Source organism: Nyctereutes procyonoides, unplaced genomic scaffold, assembly GCF_905146905.1.
Source record: "Nyctereutes procyonoides isolate TBG_1078 unplaced genomic scaffold, NYPRO_anot_genome, whole genome shotgun sequence".
NCBI classification, from domain to species: Eukaryota; Metazoa; Chordata; class Mammalia; order Carnivora; family Canidae; genus Nyctereutes; species Nyctereutes procyonoides.
This window is the reverse complement of record NW_026575133.1, coordinates 8,560,127-8,577,376: the sequence shown is the minus strand read 5'-3', so window position 1 is coordinate 8,577,376 and position 17,250 is coordinate 8,560,127. Positions and strand designations below refer to the sequence as shown.

Genomic DNA, 17,250 nt, shown 5'->3' with positions numbered 1-17,250 from the left:
GGAAGACTGTCATTGAGTTTCCATTTGGCTTGGGGCCAGGGAAACTGGCAGAGGTCCAGAGAAAATAAGACCTTCCTTAGTAAACTGAGCCATAGTGCCACAAAGATATAGGGTTTCTTCCACAGTTCCTAACTCCTTGCCTCTAACCGTACTTTTTGTCAGCACAGGAGCAATAAGTATTTATTGGCACTTTCCAGTTAAACGTGGGATAGGTCCTAGGACTTCTAAGAATGGTTGCACCATATCTTTGGGTTGTTCATTGGTCACAGCCCCGGTCTGATCCTGGATGTCCCTCCACGGGAACCAGGCTGGGCTTCATTCTCAGTGCTCTGGAGTTAAGCTGTGAGTCTGGTTTGCATCATGGCTGTTTTCTTGTTGAAAGGAGCAAGACTTGGAAGCTGTGGAAGTGTTGGAAGCCTCAAACATTTCTGGGCCTGGTGAGCTGAGTGGATGGAAGGTGGCCCAGAGTGAGTGGGCTGGTGGGACCAAGGCATCATGCTGGGTGTCTCCCATGAGTTTCCGCAGTTGTATCTGTGGTGGAGACCCTGATCTGTAGAGGGTAAGCAGGGCAGGTGGATGTGAGACTGTGGAGCTGCCTCTCTGAGAGAAGCTGGACACAGTTGCTGGTCAGCAGGGAGGCCTCCTAGATGCCTGCCATCTGTCTGAAATGGCCAGAAATGGGGGAAATAGAATCCATGGGTTTTTAAAATCCAGAAGTAAGGAAAACGCCACCCAGGAAACATAACCCCAAGTAAAGTGTGGGGCAGCAGGTTGTTTAATTGCAAACCTTTCTTGAGAACCAGCTGCAGGGTAATGTTATCTTGGCTGCTCCTGCAGCTAGAGGAGAATTTATCTGGGCTCCTCACGCAGTCCCAGTAAACAGAGCTGGCTTTCTCAGATGACCTCTGCCCTGTCCCCTTCCCCTCCACCTGCTCTTTCTTGGGGGGTTTATTGCTAGGGTTTCCAATGCTGACAGGCCCAGCTCCAAGAGGCTTGAGGAGCTCATTGTGGGAAGGCAGATGGGCCAAGGGGGAGGGATGGGTTGGGCTGGAATTTTGCATATCCATACTCATCTGGAATGATAATCTAGGATGTTTAATGTTTGGAGGAAAGCAGACAAGTCCTTGAAAGAAGCTGCCCAGATGAAAGAAAGGGGTCTGGAGACTGTCCTCAGATTTCTGGGCTTCTATTTCCAGGAGGTCTCTGATCATTTCCTCAATTCCTTTTTTTTTTTTTTTAAGATTTATTTATTTATTCATGAGAGACATAGAGAGAGAGGCAGAGGGAGAAGCAGGCAGGCTACCTGCAAGAGCCTGATGTGGGACTTGATCCCGTAATGTCAGGATCATGCCCTGAGCCAAAGGCAGATGCTCAATCACTGAGCCACCCAGGCATCCCGATCATTTCCTCAATTCAAGATTTAGACCGTTTGTCCAGGAGGGAGGCTGGGGGGCCTCTGGTAAATCCTAAAGGTCTGGGAGAACCCGGGATGGGTTCATTTCCACACCGCTGCACCTGAGTTGCCTCATGCTTGCTCATGAGGTGGGAAGTGGGGTACAAGACGTTAGCAAGAGTAATCGTTCACCCAGAAAGGAAAGAAATGTGTTTTGAGGGGAAGCATGGTGTATTTGCAGCCTGGTGGCTATGGCCAGCAAGGATCACAGGGACAACTTCTGTGGCCCTGCCCTCTGGCTTTTCTCCAGAGGCTTGTCTTTGGTGTGGGTTCAGATCAAGGTTTAGATAAAGAGATAGTTCTCTAGGAAGGGAAAAGACTATTTGGAAGGTGATGGGGGGGGGGTGGTACAGAGGGGAGGGGTGCTCTGGTGGTGCACTGGGTAGCCCTAGCCTGGGAATTTCAAGATCTGGGCTCCTGTCTCAGCTCTGACACTAACAGGGTGAGCACACTTGCCATGGTAGCCAGCATAGTGGGGCAGGCCTGGCAGCCCCAAAACTTGTGCCCATTGAATAGAAGAGGAGCCTGAGGGTCTGAGAGTCTGGGCCAAGGTCTCACAGCCAATAGGGATGGCCCTGAGAGTGAAACCTAGGTGTGACTGACTCTAGAGCATGTACTTCTTCCTTAGCAAATCACCATCCTGGGTCTGAGTTTCCTCCTCTGCAGAAGGAGAGGCCTCCCAGCTGCCAGAGGCTGGGAGTCTATAATTAATTCTCCCTGGGAGGTGAAGGGAAGCCCCTAATTACTGAAGAAGATGAAGCATGGGTCATGGTAAGCCCCAGTTAAGCCCTTACTCCAGGCCCTGCTTGGTTGGCCAGGGAGAAAGGCTGCTATCTAATGGCCTGCAGGCTCTCTCCTGGGAGGGCACTGCCATTTGGGACCTCCTTATAGTGTGTCTGCCCAGGCAGAGGTCAGGAAGGTAGCACCTGGCCATGTATAGCATCTGCTCCCTTCCCGGGACCTGTGAGAAGGGTAGATGTAGCTGGCAGGATTTGGGGGTCAAGGAGCCAGGAGTCAGCAGAGGGAATGGGGTAGGTCATAACCCCAGTGAAAACGCCAGAGCATCTGGCCACAGTCAATGAAGCCACTTGTGTGTGAGGGTTCCCTCTGCATTTGTCTGGTTTTGTAGCATTCCTGACCACTGACTTCTGTCTGGGCCCTAAGTTCTGTCTCTTCTTGCTCTCATAATTGATGTGACTCCCCCATGTTCCGCTAGGCTTATCCCCTATGCAAGGGGTACAACAGGCTTTTAGGCCACCCAAAGATTTGTTAAGAAAGGGGCACCTGGGTGGCTCAGTGGTTGAGCATCTGCCTTCAGCTCAGGGTGTGATCCTGGGGTCCTGGGATCGAGTCCCACATCAGGCTCTCCACAAGGAGCCTGCTTCTCCCTCTTGCCTATGTTTCTGCCTCACTCTCTCTGTGTCTCTAATGAATAAATAAATAAAAAATATTTTTTAAAAAGGATGTCTTTCAGTCCTGATTAAGTATTTTGATTTAAATATCCACACTCTGAAATTTACACATAGGAAGCTAGTCCAGTGTGATGAAGAGCATGGTGTTTGGGCTCAGCCGGACCTGGGTTCAAGTCCTTTGCTCTATATTTTACTAGCTGTGTGACCTTAGGCAAGTTATTTAGCTTCTCTGAACCTCAGCTTTCTTCTGTATAGAATGGAGATAATAATGGCAGCTACACATCACAGATTAAATGAGTTAATGCTATGAGTGCTTTACACTGTGCTGGCACAAAGTGGCCATTATCTAAATGATTTTTACCTTTTATCGTATGAGATATATATTTGTTTTTTTTTTTAATTTTTATTTATTTATGATAGTCACAGAGACAGAGAGAGAGGCAGAGACACAGGCAGAGGGAGAAGCAGGCTCCATGCACTGGGAGCCCGATGTGGGACTCGATCCCGGGTCTCCAGGATCGCGCCCTGGGCCAAAGGCAGGCGCCAAAGCGCTGCGCCACCCAGGGATCCCCGAGATATATGTTTATATCCCTATCTATTATAATAGTAGTTTATTTTGAGTTTGTGAACATAGGGATGGCCTTTCGCTTTGTGCTTTGTGTTCTTATCAGGATCACATAAAACATGTCATCAGTACCTCATGTCAGGGTGGCAACCCTCACTGTTTGCTTTGTTTTATGGCCCTCTCCTTGTTTTTTTTTTTTTTTTAAATCATTTTCTTTCTTTCTTTTTTTATTTATTTATGATAGTCACAGAGAGAGAGAGAGAGAGAGAGAGAAGAGGCAGAGACATAGGCAGAGGGAGAAGCAGGCTCCATGCACCAGGAGCCTGACGTGGGACTCGATCCCGGGTCTCCAGGATCGCGCCCTGGGCCAAAGGCAGGGGCCAAACCGCTGCGCCACCCAGGGGTCCCCTCTCCTTGGTTTCTATTCAGAATGAACATTGCCCAGAGCGAGGTGACCTCTGTGATGGGGCTCGGGTGGGGGAGAGGGGATTGAAGATTCAGAGCTCATTTGCTTCGAGGTTAACTGAGTAGCCAGACATAAAGCCCTGTATCCCTATGTGCAAAACCCTTGCTGTGGACTGTGTTCCCCCCAAATTCATATATTGGAGCCCTAATCCCTAGCATGATATTTGAGGTAGGACCTTTGGGAGGTGACTAGGTTTAGATGAAGCCATGAAGATGGAGCCCCAGTAGTGGGATGAGTGCCCTTAGAAGAAGAGGAGGAGACTAGAGCCCCTTCTCTGCATCACATAAGAATACAGCAACAGGGTGATCATCTGTGAGTCAGGAAGAGGCTCTCACCAGGAACCTTGATCTTGGACTTGCAGCCTCCATCACTGTGAGAAATAAATGTCTGTTGGTTAAGCTGATGGTATTTTGTTACAGCAGCCTGAACAGACTAAGACAGCCTTGCTCCAGGTATCTGGAGAATTCAGCTACCCTGATGCCAAGGGATCTAAATGCTCCTCCTCTTTGCTAGCATTCCTTCCTTCTCACAGGGGCTGAGACCCCTGGCTTCACTGGACACTTTGTTCTCACTGGTGGAGTCCCCACAGATCTACTGAATCAGAATTACTAGACAGGTGCCTGGAATCTGAGTTTTTATGAAGCTTGCCAGGAGATTCTTTTTTTGTTTGTTTGTTTTTGTTTTGTTTTCTTTTTTTTTTTAGATTTTATTTATTCATTTGAGAGAGAGAGAGAGAGAAAGAGAGAGAGCGCATGATGGAGCTACAGGGAGAGGGACAGAAGGAAAGGGAGAAACTAACACCCCGCTGAGCAGAGAACCCAATGCAGGATTCCATTCCAGGACCCTGGGATCATGATCTAAGCCAAAAGCAGGCACCTGACTGAGCCACTCAGGTGCCCTTTGCCAGGAGATTCTGATGGACACCCTAGCAAAGGAATCATAATTGTGGATACAGCCACTCAGTCTCTTTGACGTAGGGGTCTCACTGTGTCTCAGTGCTGTCCCTTAACCTCAGAGATGTCACAGGAGGCACCAGAGGGGAAGTTCAGCAGAATAGCCCTGAGAGCATTGAGGGGACCCCTCCCTCTCACTGTGTCTTTGGTGTGTGTTCAGGTACAAGGGACAGAAATGATAGGGACAGTAGGCCAGATTGTGGGGCAGGGGACTTTCTCCTCCATCCAACAGGCCTGCCCATCTCCTGGTCCAGAGAGCCTTCCAGATTGGGTTGAGGCACCAGCCTTGGAGAGCCTGAGTACCAAGTGAAGGTGACATTAGGAATGGGGTCCTGGAAATACCTTCATTTCAGACAAGTTTACAAATGTTACATGTACTAACATCTGTCCTGCAAATCCACCTCTCATCCAGAGGGTCAGTTTGATTGTTCAGTGCAGCAAAATGTTTTCTGAGCGCCCAATCCATTCTGTGCCTGGCTCTGAGCTAAGACGTAAGAATACTGGGATGAATTGCACATCTCTGAAATGCTTATGGTCATCTGAAGTGCTTGACAGAGTGGGTTCTGAGGATCAACTATAGCAGAAGTGATTTGTTAAAAGTATAGATGCCCAATTTTAATAAATGTACCACTTAAGCAGTGGGAGAGGGCAGTGGGTGTATGGGAACTCTGTACTTTCTGTTCAATTTTGCTGCGAACCTAACACTGCTAAATAAAGCCTTTAAAAGGCATACGGGTGGCTTAGTCTGTCTTCGGCTCAGGTCATGATCTTGGGGTCCTGGATTGGGCCCCATGTTGGGCTCATTGCTCCGTGGGTAGTCTGCTTCTCCCTCCCTGCAATGCCCCTCTCCTCCTGCTCATACTCTCTCTGTGTCTCTCAAATAAATAAAATCTTAAAGAAAAAGCCTTTATAAAACAAAATGAAATAAAATGTAGATGCTTGAGTTCTGAAACCCCAGATCTACTTAGGCAGAATTTCAGAGAGTAGGGCCCCAGCATCTGCAATTTGGGAAGACCTTTTATAGAATCTTATTCACTTAAAAGTTTGAGAACTAGTGGAACCCCAGTTTATGTTTGTTATATAAAATACATATAAATGGAAAGAAGGAGATTAAAACCACTTGTAATTCTGATTTTCTAAGATAATCATCCTTAGCAGTTTACTGAATATTTAAATAAATGTGTGTAGCATCTACATACAAATGTGTATAGTGGGGATCCCTGGGTGGCGCAGCGGTTTGGTGCCTGCCTTTGGCCCAGGGCGCGATCCTGGAGACCCGGGATTGAATCCCACATCGGGCTCCCGGTGCATGGAGCCTGCTTCTCCCTCTGCCTCTCTCTCTCTCTGTGACTATCTTAAATAAATAAAAATTAAAAAAAAATTAAAACAAACAAAAACAAATGTGTATAGTGGTATGTGACACTGCTGGGTCATGGGGACAGACGTAAGAATGGTCCTGGCCATGGGGCATCCACAGTCATGTTAAATGGTGCCTGGTACAGCTTGAAGCTCAGCCTTAGTCACCCACTCATTTGCTCTTACCTTTTCTCCACAGGTATACATCATCAACGTGACCTGGTCCGACTCCACATCCCAGACCATCTACCGGAGGTACAGCAAGTTCTTTGACCTGCAGGTAAGTTGGTCTGAGTTCAGATGGTACCCGGTTTCACCTGTAGTAGCCTGAGTCTCTGGTGGGCTGGCCTCTCTCATGTCCTCACTCATCTGAAGAACCCCTATCAGAGCTCTCAGGGTCAGCAGTAGGTCAGAGCAGAGGGACGAATGAGGAAACCTCGCCTGTCTAGCTGGGCTTGGCTCAGTTTTGGATATTGCAAGCAGACACCGGGTTTTGTTGGCTTCCTCTGATGGTCTTAACAGTCAAGCTTTGTCCCCTTCCTTTGCCTGGGGGGGTAGGAAACCAGGGTGGAGAGGCAGGAGAATGGCTGTGGGTGCTGTGTGCATGAGCAGACATGTAACTATAAACATCCAGGGTGAGACGCAAGCTACCACATCATTGTAGGCAAAGAAAAGCAAACACACAGGAGAGACAGAAACAGAAAATAAGCAGTTTCTTGAGCTACATACACAAACTGGGCATACCACTGTGTCTGTCTAGCCAAATGAGGCTCTTGCTGCCCTGTTTGTACGCTTGCATGGTGTGTGCAACTCTCTAATATACACAGACATGTTCATACAGCTCCTCTTGCAGTCACCTCCCTTTTTGCCAACTAATTTGGTTAGACCTCTTTTGGTTACAAGTGATAGTTTTATACTCCTACTGGCTCAGACAAATAGGAAACTTGGTTGGAAGGATATACCAGGGAAAGCCATGCAGTTGACCAAATGGTGAAAAAGAGAGTGAGTTACTCTCCTCCAGAAACATCTGAAACCACAGCTGCTCGCTCTCTCTCTCTGTGTCTGCTCTCTGCTTCTCTCTGGCACTGTCCTCAGATCCCTGAGGAACTTGGCTCTCAACGGCTCCCAAATTTCATATCTTGTGCTTCCCAACACCAGAGAGACTGACTCTCCAAGCTTCAAGTTGAAAAATCCCAGGGAAGACTTGGATTGGTCTGATTTGGGTCAGGTGCCCTTTCTGGACCAATCAGTGTGGCTCAGGGTAGAGGGTCATGTAGCACAGACATGAGCAGCAGGGGGCCTATGCCTCTGGATCAGAGTCAGGCACCAGACAAGGCAGGATCACCATGAGTTGAACAGCAGCCCTTCCAATACCAGGAAGGGGAAACAGAGGTTCTAGATTCTTCCTTAGAGCTATAAGCCTGATGTAGGCCAATAAAACACAAAGAAAAGACACCCACTCCTGACCCTCACAACCAAGGTCCACTCCTTCATTTGCAGGCTTTTGGTGGTGAGTCATCTTGGAGAGGCCAGGCCTGCATGTTTGCCCCCAAGTACCTGACTTTATCCCATTGTCCTTATCACTCTACCTATGGGATGAGCCGAAGGTGAGCCAGCTTCCTGTATTACAATAAAAGGATTTACTTAATCTTAATCCAACAGTATGAGATGGAAATCCACTCCTTACCTTCCTGCCTCTTCCTCCCTTCACCTCCCCCATTCCTGTCCAATCTTCTTGGATCCTTCTGGTATAAACTGGTGGGATTTGCTGATACCCTGTCAATGGATGTAGTGTGCTGGACAGGAAATGATAAGTTAGTTTGGGAGACGGAACCCTGAAAGGACTCATTGATGAGCCAGAGAGGGTCTGAGAGCCAGCGGAAACTCTCAAATCAGAGCTTCCGCCCCCCTTCTGTTCTGCTCTCTTACCCCCTCTCTAGTTACAGAACCTCACAAGAAAGGAATGCTGTTCCCCTTACTTCTTTCTTGCCTGGAGGGCTTATATCCTGTGTGTTGGGACACACAGCATGGAGAATCTTGTGCCATGTGCTGGCTCCAGCTGTAAGCATGGCCAGGCCTATCTACATGGGTCATTGCCATCCTGTAGATGCAGTTTGGAAAGGGGTTGGGATGATTCTTTGGAATTTAACTTTTAAGCCAAGCATAGCATCTTTGTAAACCCATTTTACAGAACTCATGACATGATGACTTTTAGTGGTGTTCATTTTGGAAAGCCTTTCTTATTTGTCAAGGTCGCTGATTTTAATATGGCAGCTCCTATAGAGGAAGAAGAAATAGCATTGCTAATCCTATCTCTGGTCATTGGTGCCTTCGCCACTGGGCTTTCTGAGCAGCTGTGTGAGAGAGTGGCTTAGAGCTTAGGCACTGGGAACACATTGCCTAAGACTGGTTACTGGCTCTGGTTCTGTGTAACTCTAGAAACAGTCCTTAACTTCTCTAGGTTCTGTTTTCCCATCTGTGGAATGAAGATTTAAATAGTACCCACCCAGTAGGGTTGTTGTGAGGTTTAAATGAGCAAATCTATCTGAGATCTTTGGGAATGGACAATCCCATTGCACGTACCAGGGCAATTGGCCCTGAGGAGGTGGCAGGTAGGGGGAGGCGGGAGCAGAAAGGAGGAGAGACAGTGTCTCTTTGATGTTACCCATGGCATTAATGGGTCTCTTCCCCAGCTCATGCATGGCACTGGGGGAGAGAACCCACAGATAACTCAGTAACTGCCTGTTGTTCTACCCTTATCTGAAGCCTTAGGACTATATACAGAGCTGGTCATTTATCTCGGTATTCTCCTGTCTCCCCCATGCCACCCATAACTCCTTACTTACTGGCTACCTGCTCCCTTTGAGGCCCTGGAGTAGGATCACCAGATAAAATACGAGATGTCCAATTAATTTTGAACTTCAGATAAATAATAATAATTATTATTTTTTACTATAAAAGTGTTCCAGGGGCAGCCCGGGTGGCTCAGCAGTTTAGCGCCACCTTCGGCCCTGGGCTTGATCCTGGAGATCCGGGATAGATAGGCTTCTCCCTCTGCCTATGTCTCTGCCTCTCTCTCCCTTTCTCTCTGTGTCTCTCATGAATGAATAAATAAATTATTTTTTTATTTTTTTTTAACTTTTTTTTTTAAATTTTTTTAATTTATTTATGATAGTCACAGAGAGAGAGAGAGAGGCAGAGACATAGACAGAGGGAGAAGCAGGCTCCATGCACCGGGAGCCCGACGTGGGATTCGATCCCGGGTCTCCAGGATCGCGCCCTGGGCCAAAGGCAGGCGCTAAACCGCTGTGCCACCCAGGGATCCCAATAAATAAAATCTTAAAAAAAAAAATAAAAGTGTTCCAAATATTGCATGGGATATACTAATACTAAAAAAAGTGATTCATTGTTTATCTGAAATTCACATTTTATTGTGTGTCCTGTATTTTCAGTTGCTAAATCTGGCAGTCTTACCCTGGTGTGAGTAGTGAGGGTAGAAGTATAAAGATAAATAAGTCAGGCAGGCTCAGGGTAAGAGTAGACTGGCCTCCAGCACATTTTGCACTTCTGCAGGACATAAGTGACATAGCCTAAGGAATGCTAAGTTAAGAAGGACAAGTTCCCTTCCTTCTAGAAATCTGGTGGGAGAAGTAGACTTTTAAGCAACGAAGGCCTCTGTAGATGAAATAATATAAATGCTAGATTAAGGGACAAGCAAAATGCTATGGATAGAGAGGAAGGAAAGAGCATTCCCCTTGGGAGGAGGGAACAAAAAAGATACCTGTATGGTTCTGATTGGGACAGCAGCCTAAAGTGATATAGCCCCATACCTCCATGCCAGTTTGGGGATCTTTGGTTGTTTTTTTGAGAATTATAGTCATTGGCCTAAGTATGTCCCTAATTTGTTTGTTAATTTGTTTATTCATTTATACCTGCATGCCTGCCTCCTTCTGTCCATTTGTCATCATCCGTCCATCCATCCATCTATCCATCCATCCACCCATCCAACTATCCACCCTCAATCTATCTAATCTAAGTGCCTATCTTCTATGTACTAGGCAGTATGCCAGGCTCTGGGGATTTATTAATGAGCCAAAGCAGATTTGGTTACTGCTTAATTTATGGGACTTATCCCTTAGTGAGATAAGATGGGTTTTAGTTTAAAAAAATTATATATATATACTATTTCAAATGCTACAAAGAAAAGTACCATAAAGATACTGCAGAGAAACCTTATACTCTGGGATCAAAGCGGGCTTCTCTGAAGAAGTTGTATCTGACAGATCAAGGAGTTATTTTCTCTTCTTTTTGAGATCAGGGATTCTTTAATGCTTCTAATAAAGCAAAAGACTCTCTCCCCAGACAGATGCATGAGTGTACATAGATAATTCCAGTAACCTTTTTGGTCATTCATACCCCCTGAAATCCTTCCAAGGACACCAGGATAAGACCCCCTTCTCTCCCCATATCATGTGCCTTCAGCCTTCAGAGCCAGTGGTTCTGTCTCCTCCACACAAGGGGCTGTGCCCTGAATGTGGCCCCTCTTCCTGCCCACTGGGAAGCCCCGGGTACAGAGGCTTTATACCTGTGCTGCTCACTGTGGTAGCTGCTCGCTACATGTGACTATTAACATTGACATTTAAATTCATTAAAAAATTATTAATTTAAAAAAATTAATTAATTTTTAAGAATGAAATTAATTTACTTTCTTGGTCATACTTGCTCTACTGTAAGTGCTCAGTAAGCCACAGTGTCTAGTGGCTATATATGGAGCAGATATAGAACTTTTTTATCATGACAGAAGTTTTTTTTGGACCGTGCTGCTTTAGACCACCTGGGACCCATAACAGGCTTGATCTGGCTTTACGCCCACCCCAGAGGGTGGCTCTGCCACCCTCCCAGGCCCTCCCCTGTTGCCCTCGAAAATCTTTAGGGCCCCAACGGGAAGAAGGAGACTATGCACCACCATGATCTGACCCATCAATAGAGCAATTCAATTCAACAACTATTCCAAACACTTCTGGAAACCAGGTCAGTAGCCAGAGAGGGCTCCTAAGGGCATTTCAGATGTTAAGTTGGGAACAGGGAGAAGAGAGGCTCTTGGTCTCCATGTGGAAATTGATTTCTTTTAAAAATAATCCACCACTCAGCCTATCTGACTAGGAAAGGGACCTGTCCTGGAGGGAGCTGTCTGGGACAAGGCCTGATGTTGAGGCCTGTTTGGCCATAAAGCACTTGGATTACTCGGAGGTGCAGTTAAGGGGAGAAGGAGGACGGTGAAGGGCCACAGATGCTCTTAAGTTGCCTTCTCTCTGGCACTGGACCATCTTTCCAGCCTCTGTAAATGTCCTTGCACAGCTCCTTCACTGTTAAGTAGCACCCACCGGGGAAGGACCGGAAGGCTCTCTGAAGGTCCGGCTCCACCGAAGGTTGTTTCACAATCTGACCTACAAGGCAGTGGGCTGCAGTAATTGCTCTGCAAACATTGGCTCCATGCTGCTGCTGGCCTTTTAGTCTGAACTCCGGCCAGTGAGCGCAGAGGGTCAATATTTGAAGAGAGCCAGGAGAGGCCCTTAGGCTTCCCCCACACTGCTTGCAAGATGGAGTTAAGAAGGTTGTTCAGGATTGCTCATGTGCTCTAAAGGATTTAGCTTGTTTTGAAGAGGTTTAATCTCTCTTCCTTATTCATCTCTCTAGACTTTCCACCCACCTACCCCACCTAGAGTTGCACTCACTTTCTAGCTTTCAAATAGCTGGGCTCACATGGATGAACAAGACTATAATCCCTGCATCATTCATTACTGGCCTTGGGACGGGTGTGTATGCATGTGGGGGCGTATTTTGAAGTTATCTGTAGAGCATTATAGGATCACTGCATTTTTAGAAGGAGAAGAATTCTATTCTATTCCCCTCACTTGGCAGGTAAACATCTGTGTTCATCTTTCTACTTATTACACTGATAATGTGGTTTAGTTTTTGTTTTGTTCAGCTTTGTTTAGTGTAGTTCAAAGCTTTGCTGTAGTTTGGTTTGACGTTCAGAGCAGACCTCAGCTGAGGTCAAACTGGAGGGACGGAGTAGGGGTAGGGGATCTTGATGTGCACCAGGGGCCAATCTGACAGCAAAAAAGGGGAAGGGAGAAGTAGCTCTTCTGCAGTCTCTTTTAATCATCAAGGCAATCTCTGTGTTGTTTGAAGTCTTTGACCCTAGAGTAAAGGCGGCGGGGCAAAGCCTGGGGAAGTAACTTGCCAAGTTCTAAGAACAGTTTTGTTCCAAGGATTGTAGAGAGTTCCAGTGCTGGGCATGGCAGTGCAAACTCCAGCAATGCGGTGAGCTGTGGATCATTGTGATTGCTCACATACCCTGGACAGAGAACATTGGTCTTGACTGAGGTCAGTCTCCAGTCCCAGGAAGGTACAGAGAACCTCACGTTGTTTGCCATGGCAACAATGGGAAACACCGTGACCATCCACAGAGCGTCGCTAAGTAAATGGTGGTATTCTCATAGCACTTTGTACAACGGTCAAAACAAACAAGATTGATCTCAATTCCATGGATAGATCTCCAAGAAACATTAATTTTTAATGAATGACCACTGCAGATTTAAAAAAATCTGGCATTTATGCAAAAATAACAGCAAGATGTGCTTTTGCAAGGACATATACAGCCTAAGTATATAAATATTTTTTAAAGATCTGGAAGGATGCACTTCCAATTGGTAATAAAGTTATCTCTGGAAGATGATTGGGGACATCAATGAGAAGAGGATCTTGGTCAAAGGGAAAACTTACCCTTATTTTTAATGTTTTACCTTTTTTTAAAAAGGAGAATGTATTCATGTATTATTTACAATGTTAATTTTTTTAAAAAGATTTTATTTCACGAGAGAAACAGAGAGAGAGAGGCAGAGACATAGGCAGAAGGAGAAACAGGCTACCCACTAGGAGCCTGATGGCAGACTCAATCCCAGGACCTAAAATCACGCCCTGAGCTGAAGGGAGATGCTCAACCGCTGAGCCACCCAGGCATCCCACAAGGTTAATATTTAATAATTAAAAAGATGCCTATGGGAGGAGGTGGGAAGAGTGGGAGGTCTAAAATAAAGTATATGTCTCTTGGTCATTATAGTATAATGGGACAGAAAACACACAAGTTAAAAAAAATAGACAGGAAGAGCATATCTAACAAAAGAAAGAAAATGACAATAATTGTTAAAATCACATTACCTCATACTTCCTGAACCATCATTCTAAATCATTCCTATGGAATGTAACTGGTTAGAACCCATTACAACAAACCCCAGAGACCAGTTCAAATTATCTTGTCAAACTGGAATCTTGTATTCAAATATTGCTCAAAACACACTCAGAGCTGCAGGGTCCTGGGTGCAGGGCAGGTCCTCCATAGCCAGTATTATTGGGGTCCAAGGCCAGCTCCAGCCCTTACTAACTGAATATAACCTTTGGTGAGTTCTTTAACCTCTCTGCACGTTGGTTTTCTCATCTGTATAGTGAGGGTAATGCAAATACCTGCCTCATGGGGTACTACTCAGAATGAAATAACTCATGTAAAGAAAGCCCACAGAGTAATGACCAGCCTGGACACTCTGGACAGAGAACCTGAAAGCTCAGCAGGTAGGGCCACAGGAACATTAACTCAGGAAATAGCTGGAGAAGCCCACTCCCCATGCAGGTGGAAGCTTCTTCCTGTGTCCCACTGATAATAGGCCTCACTGTCATCCCGTAGCTCAGCCTGCCTCCAGGCAGGTGGCAGTGTTAAGGGTTTCCTAGATAAAGCTCTCCACCTCTAAAAAGCGATTACCAAGGTACCTCCCTCCCCAAAACACTGTTAGGAAAATAAGTAATTATTAGTCGCTCTTTTTCCTTGTTCTTGGAAGGAGGCATCTTTTAGATTCCTGATGTAGCACATGGGGAATCCGGGGGAGCCCTCTGGGGATTCCAGTAGCTCTTGGGAATTCCAAGGCTGGCTTCCCTCCCCTCAGGGAGCTGGCTCCTGCTTTAACTACTGCCTTTCATCTTGCCCCTGTGGCCTGAGGGTGAACTCCAGCTTCCTCTCACTCCCGGTTTCTCCTCTGCCAGGCTCTGCTGTTTGTGGGGGTGGGGATGAGGGAGTGCTAAGGGTATCTGTTCTCCAGGGAAGGTTGGGAGAGGAAGGCCTGGTGAAATGTTACTTCCAGGCCAGCTCAGGATGGAATGAATCCTGGGCTTCCTTGGTACCCCACTAGTGACCCCTTCTTGTGCAGCTTCCCTAATCCTGTGGTTTCAGAAATAACCCTGTATGCCTCCCAGGCCCAGAATAGATGGAGAGGGGGGTGGGGTAATGGTGGTGGACTTGGGGCAGAGTACAGAGGGGGACAGCCTCACACAATGGTGTATAAAGGGAAGTAAGAGGAAAGAGCTTGGGCTCTAGTGGAGCCTGCCATCAGAAGAACTTTCCAGCCAAATAAAGCCTAAAGATACAAAGAGAAGGAGAGGAGCTCCTCTGACTCTCTGAAGCTGCCCAAAGTTGTGGGATACTCACTGTGCTGCAGGTGTCCCTGGGAAACTAATCTTTTCCTATACAGATAAGTAAACTCCATCTGTGAGCACCTTCTTTGGTACCTGTGTGTATTTGCAAAGGGTGTTCTTAGAAAATGGTCTATAGGTGACCCAGGCACATGCCTCCCAGGGAGTTCAAGGGACACAGGCCCTCTCAGATGAGACCCTCACTTGTGACTGTACCACAAGGCCGGGAGCCATCTCTGCCCATTGCTAATTGTTCATTCCCTCCCTGTGCTGGGGTGGGATTTTCACAGGGCAAGGAAGCTCCTTTGTAGACATGGGAAAAATTGTAAGAAAAGCTAGAATGTCCTCTGGATATTAAATCTTGGCATTATTTCCTTGTGTGTAACCTTCTGGGTGAAGTCTTGTGAATACGGATGGATGGAGACAGTTCAGGAGGCCACCTGCTCTTCTAGCAACTGTCCTACAGGGCTGATGAAAATGTGTCTTTCAAGGAGAGAACTCCACAGTGTGCCAATATCACAATACAAGAAGTACGTGCTTGCCAACCAGTGTTAACCATGCCTGCTGGGTGGAATTGTGAGTTTTATAAGCAGAAGGCCCTAGAGATCCCCTACCAGGACAATACATATCTAGAGGTCACACTGCCACTCTCCAGCCTCATGCCCACAACAGACATCATTAACTGATCATGGCATGTTCCCATCCCACATCTATGGCAGACATTCATCGATCATGAGCTCAGACATGGTCGCAGAATCCTTCTAAAAAAACGAAACCAAATACCTTCAGAGAGAGACTACCTGTCAATTGGCAAAGGCACCTTGAGTGAAAATTCTTGGTTACCCTCTGATGTAGTCTTTTTCCTTTTGCTTGACTGATAAAGAAGTGAGGCTGCAGCAGGGGAAGTGACTTGTCCAAATTACAAGGCCATTGAGTGACAGCAGGACTAGGACTCAGGCACCCTAGCCTCTAGTTCATATGAGTCTGGAATTCTGGCTTCCCATCCAGAAGTCCTCTTTCAGTTTTTGGCTGAGGAGGATAAGAGCACCCTGTTGCATCACTGAGAAAGCTCCTGGTGGGAGAGGAGTTATTCACCCTCCCCAGAGAGAAGAAGCCCATGCGAAGAGTGGAAGACTTCTCTCAAGCTCCCAGAGAGGTCAGACAACAGGTCCTTCACAGGATCAGCTGCTTCCTGGAGCTCAACCCATATGTCCTGCCCACCTCCGCCCACCTCTCTTGGGTAATAAACCCCAGCTCTGCCAGAGGCAGCATCTGAGTCAGGCCACACCACCTGCGTGACTGCTTGGAGCCACGCACCCTGTTTTCCCGGCATCAGGTGTCATGTCAGGGTGTGTTCGGGTGGTACATCAGGGAGGCCTGGAGTGTGGTTGCTGCTTGTCACCTCCTGCCTCCTCTGGCCTCAGGCCCAAAGGTCTGACCTAGAAAACTCATCTCTTCCCCACCGGGCCCCCAGCTACCCACTTTGGATGAGCAGCAGGAAAGTTGGCTGGACAGTGAGTGGGGGACAGCGTCCCCCTCCAAACTGGAGAATGAAGGGATGGAAGATCTTTGGTGGTGGCCAGGTGAGTGTTGTGTGAGTGTGTATGTGTGTGTATGCTCTCTGAAGCCTTCAGCTATGACCAGGGCACTCCCTTCCCTCAGGAGAGAACTTCGAGTGAATCCTGGCACCTTTGGAGGAGTGCCAGCTGCATGCCTGGCACTGGCCTTAGTACTGGGGACCTCGCAGGAGAAAGTTAGGGTCGTCCTGGGCAGAAAAGTCAGGCCCACAGCTTTGGCCTAAACCTGAGCCACCAGCTGGTGGAAGAATCAGGGCAGGGCAGAAGGTACAGAATGAGTAAGCAACCCAAAGGGTAGACCACTGCCATCAGGCCCGCACCCCTTGGGCATCCTGGCTGGCTTGTCAAGGCAGCTCCCGGCTCTGGGCCTAGAGATCCTGGCATACTTAAACCCCTTCATCCCATGGTAACAGTTGGTTTTGCTTTTGACTCATGTGAAACTAGGCATGTGGGACAGCCAGGGTGAGCTGTGAGAGCCTGAGTTATGGGCTTGAGGGAAGACGAGAAGGCTGTTTGTTCTTTACCTTCCTGCCCAGGAAGTGAAGTGCCACCAGCTGGGTGACCCAGAGTGCCAGCTGTAGTGACCCCCTCATAAACTCCTCACCACCTTGGCTGGACCTTAGCCCCCATGTGATTTTAGGTGCTGTGATTCGTACATCTCAAGGATGTTCCCTCAGACCAGGCTGTTCTAAGAGTTGTTGAAGGATCGACTCTTGTTTCCTTTATATCCTTGATTTAGCTGGAGCCAAGGAAGAAGGGTCTTAGGTTCCTCAGAGACCCCCACAGTGGGGTGAATTCGGGCTCTCCAAAAGAGGTTGTGGGATTCTTGATGTCAAATTCCTGGCTCTCTGAGTGCAGCAGTTTATTGCTTGATGGAAAGCTTAGGCTTTGTTATCAGACAGACCAACAAGGGTGTGTACATGGGTCCCACCAGCTGGGTGACCC

The 17,250-nt window shown here is 47.3% G+C and overlaps 1 protein-coding gene across 3 annotated transcripts in view; it reads left to right on the top strand.

Moving 5' to 3' along the window:
- Positions 1–17,250, top strand: part of SH3PXD2A (SH3 and PX domains 2A) — a 236,149-nt gene that overhangs the window by 48,634 nt on the left and 170,265 nt on the right. For 2 of the 3 annotated variants that reach the window (XM_055345889.1, XM_055345892.1), the window contains exon 2: positions 6,405–6,485. In XM_055345889.1, the coding sequence (XP_055201864.1) occupies positions 6,405–6,485 (81 nt within the window). Of the gene's footprint in view, positions 1–6,404; positions 6,486–16,023; positions 16,312–17,250 lie in introns of those variants that run through there. The other variant, XM_055345890.1, reaches the window with a different exon arrangement.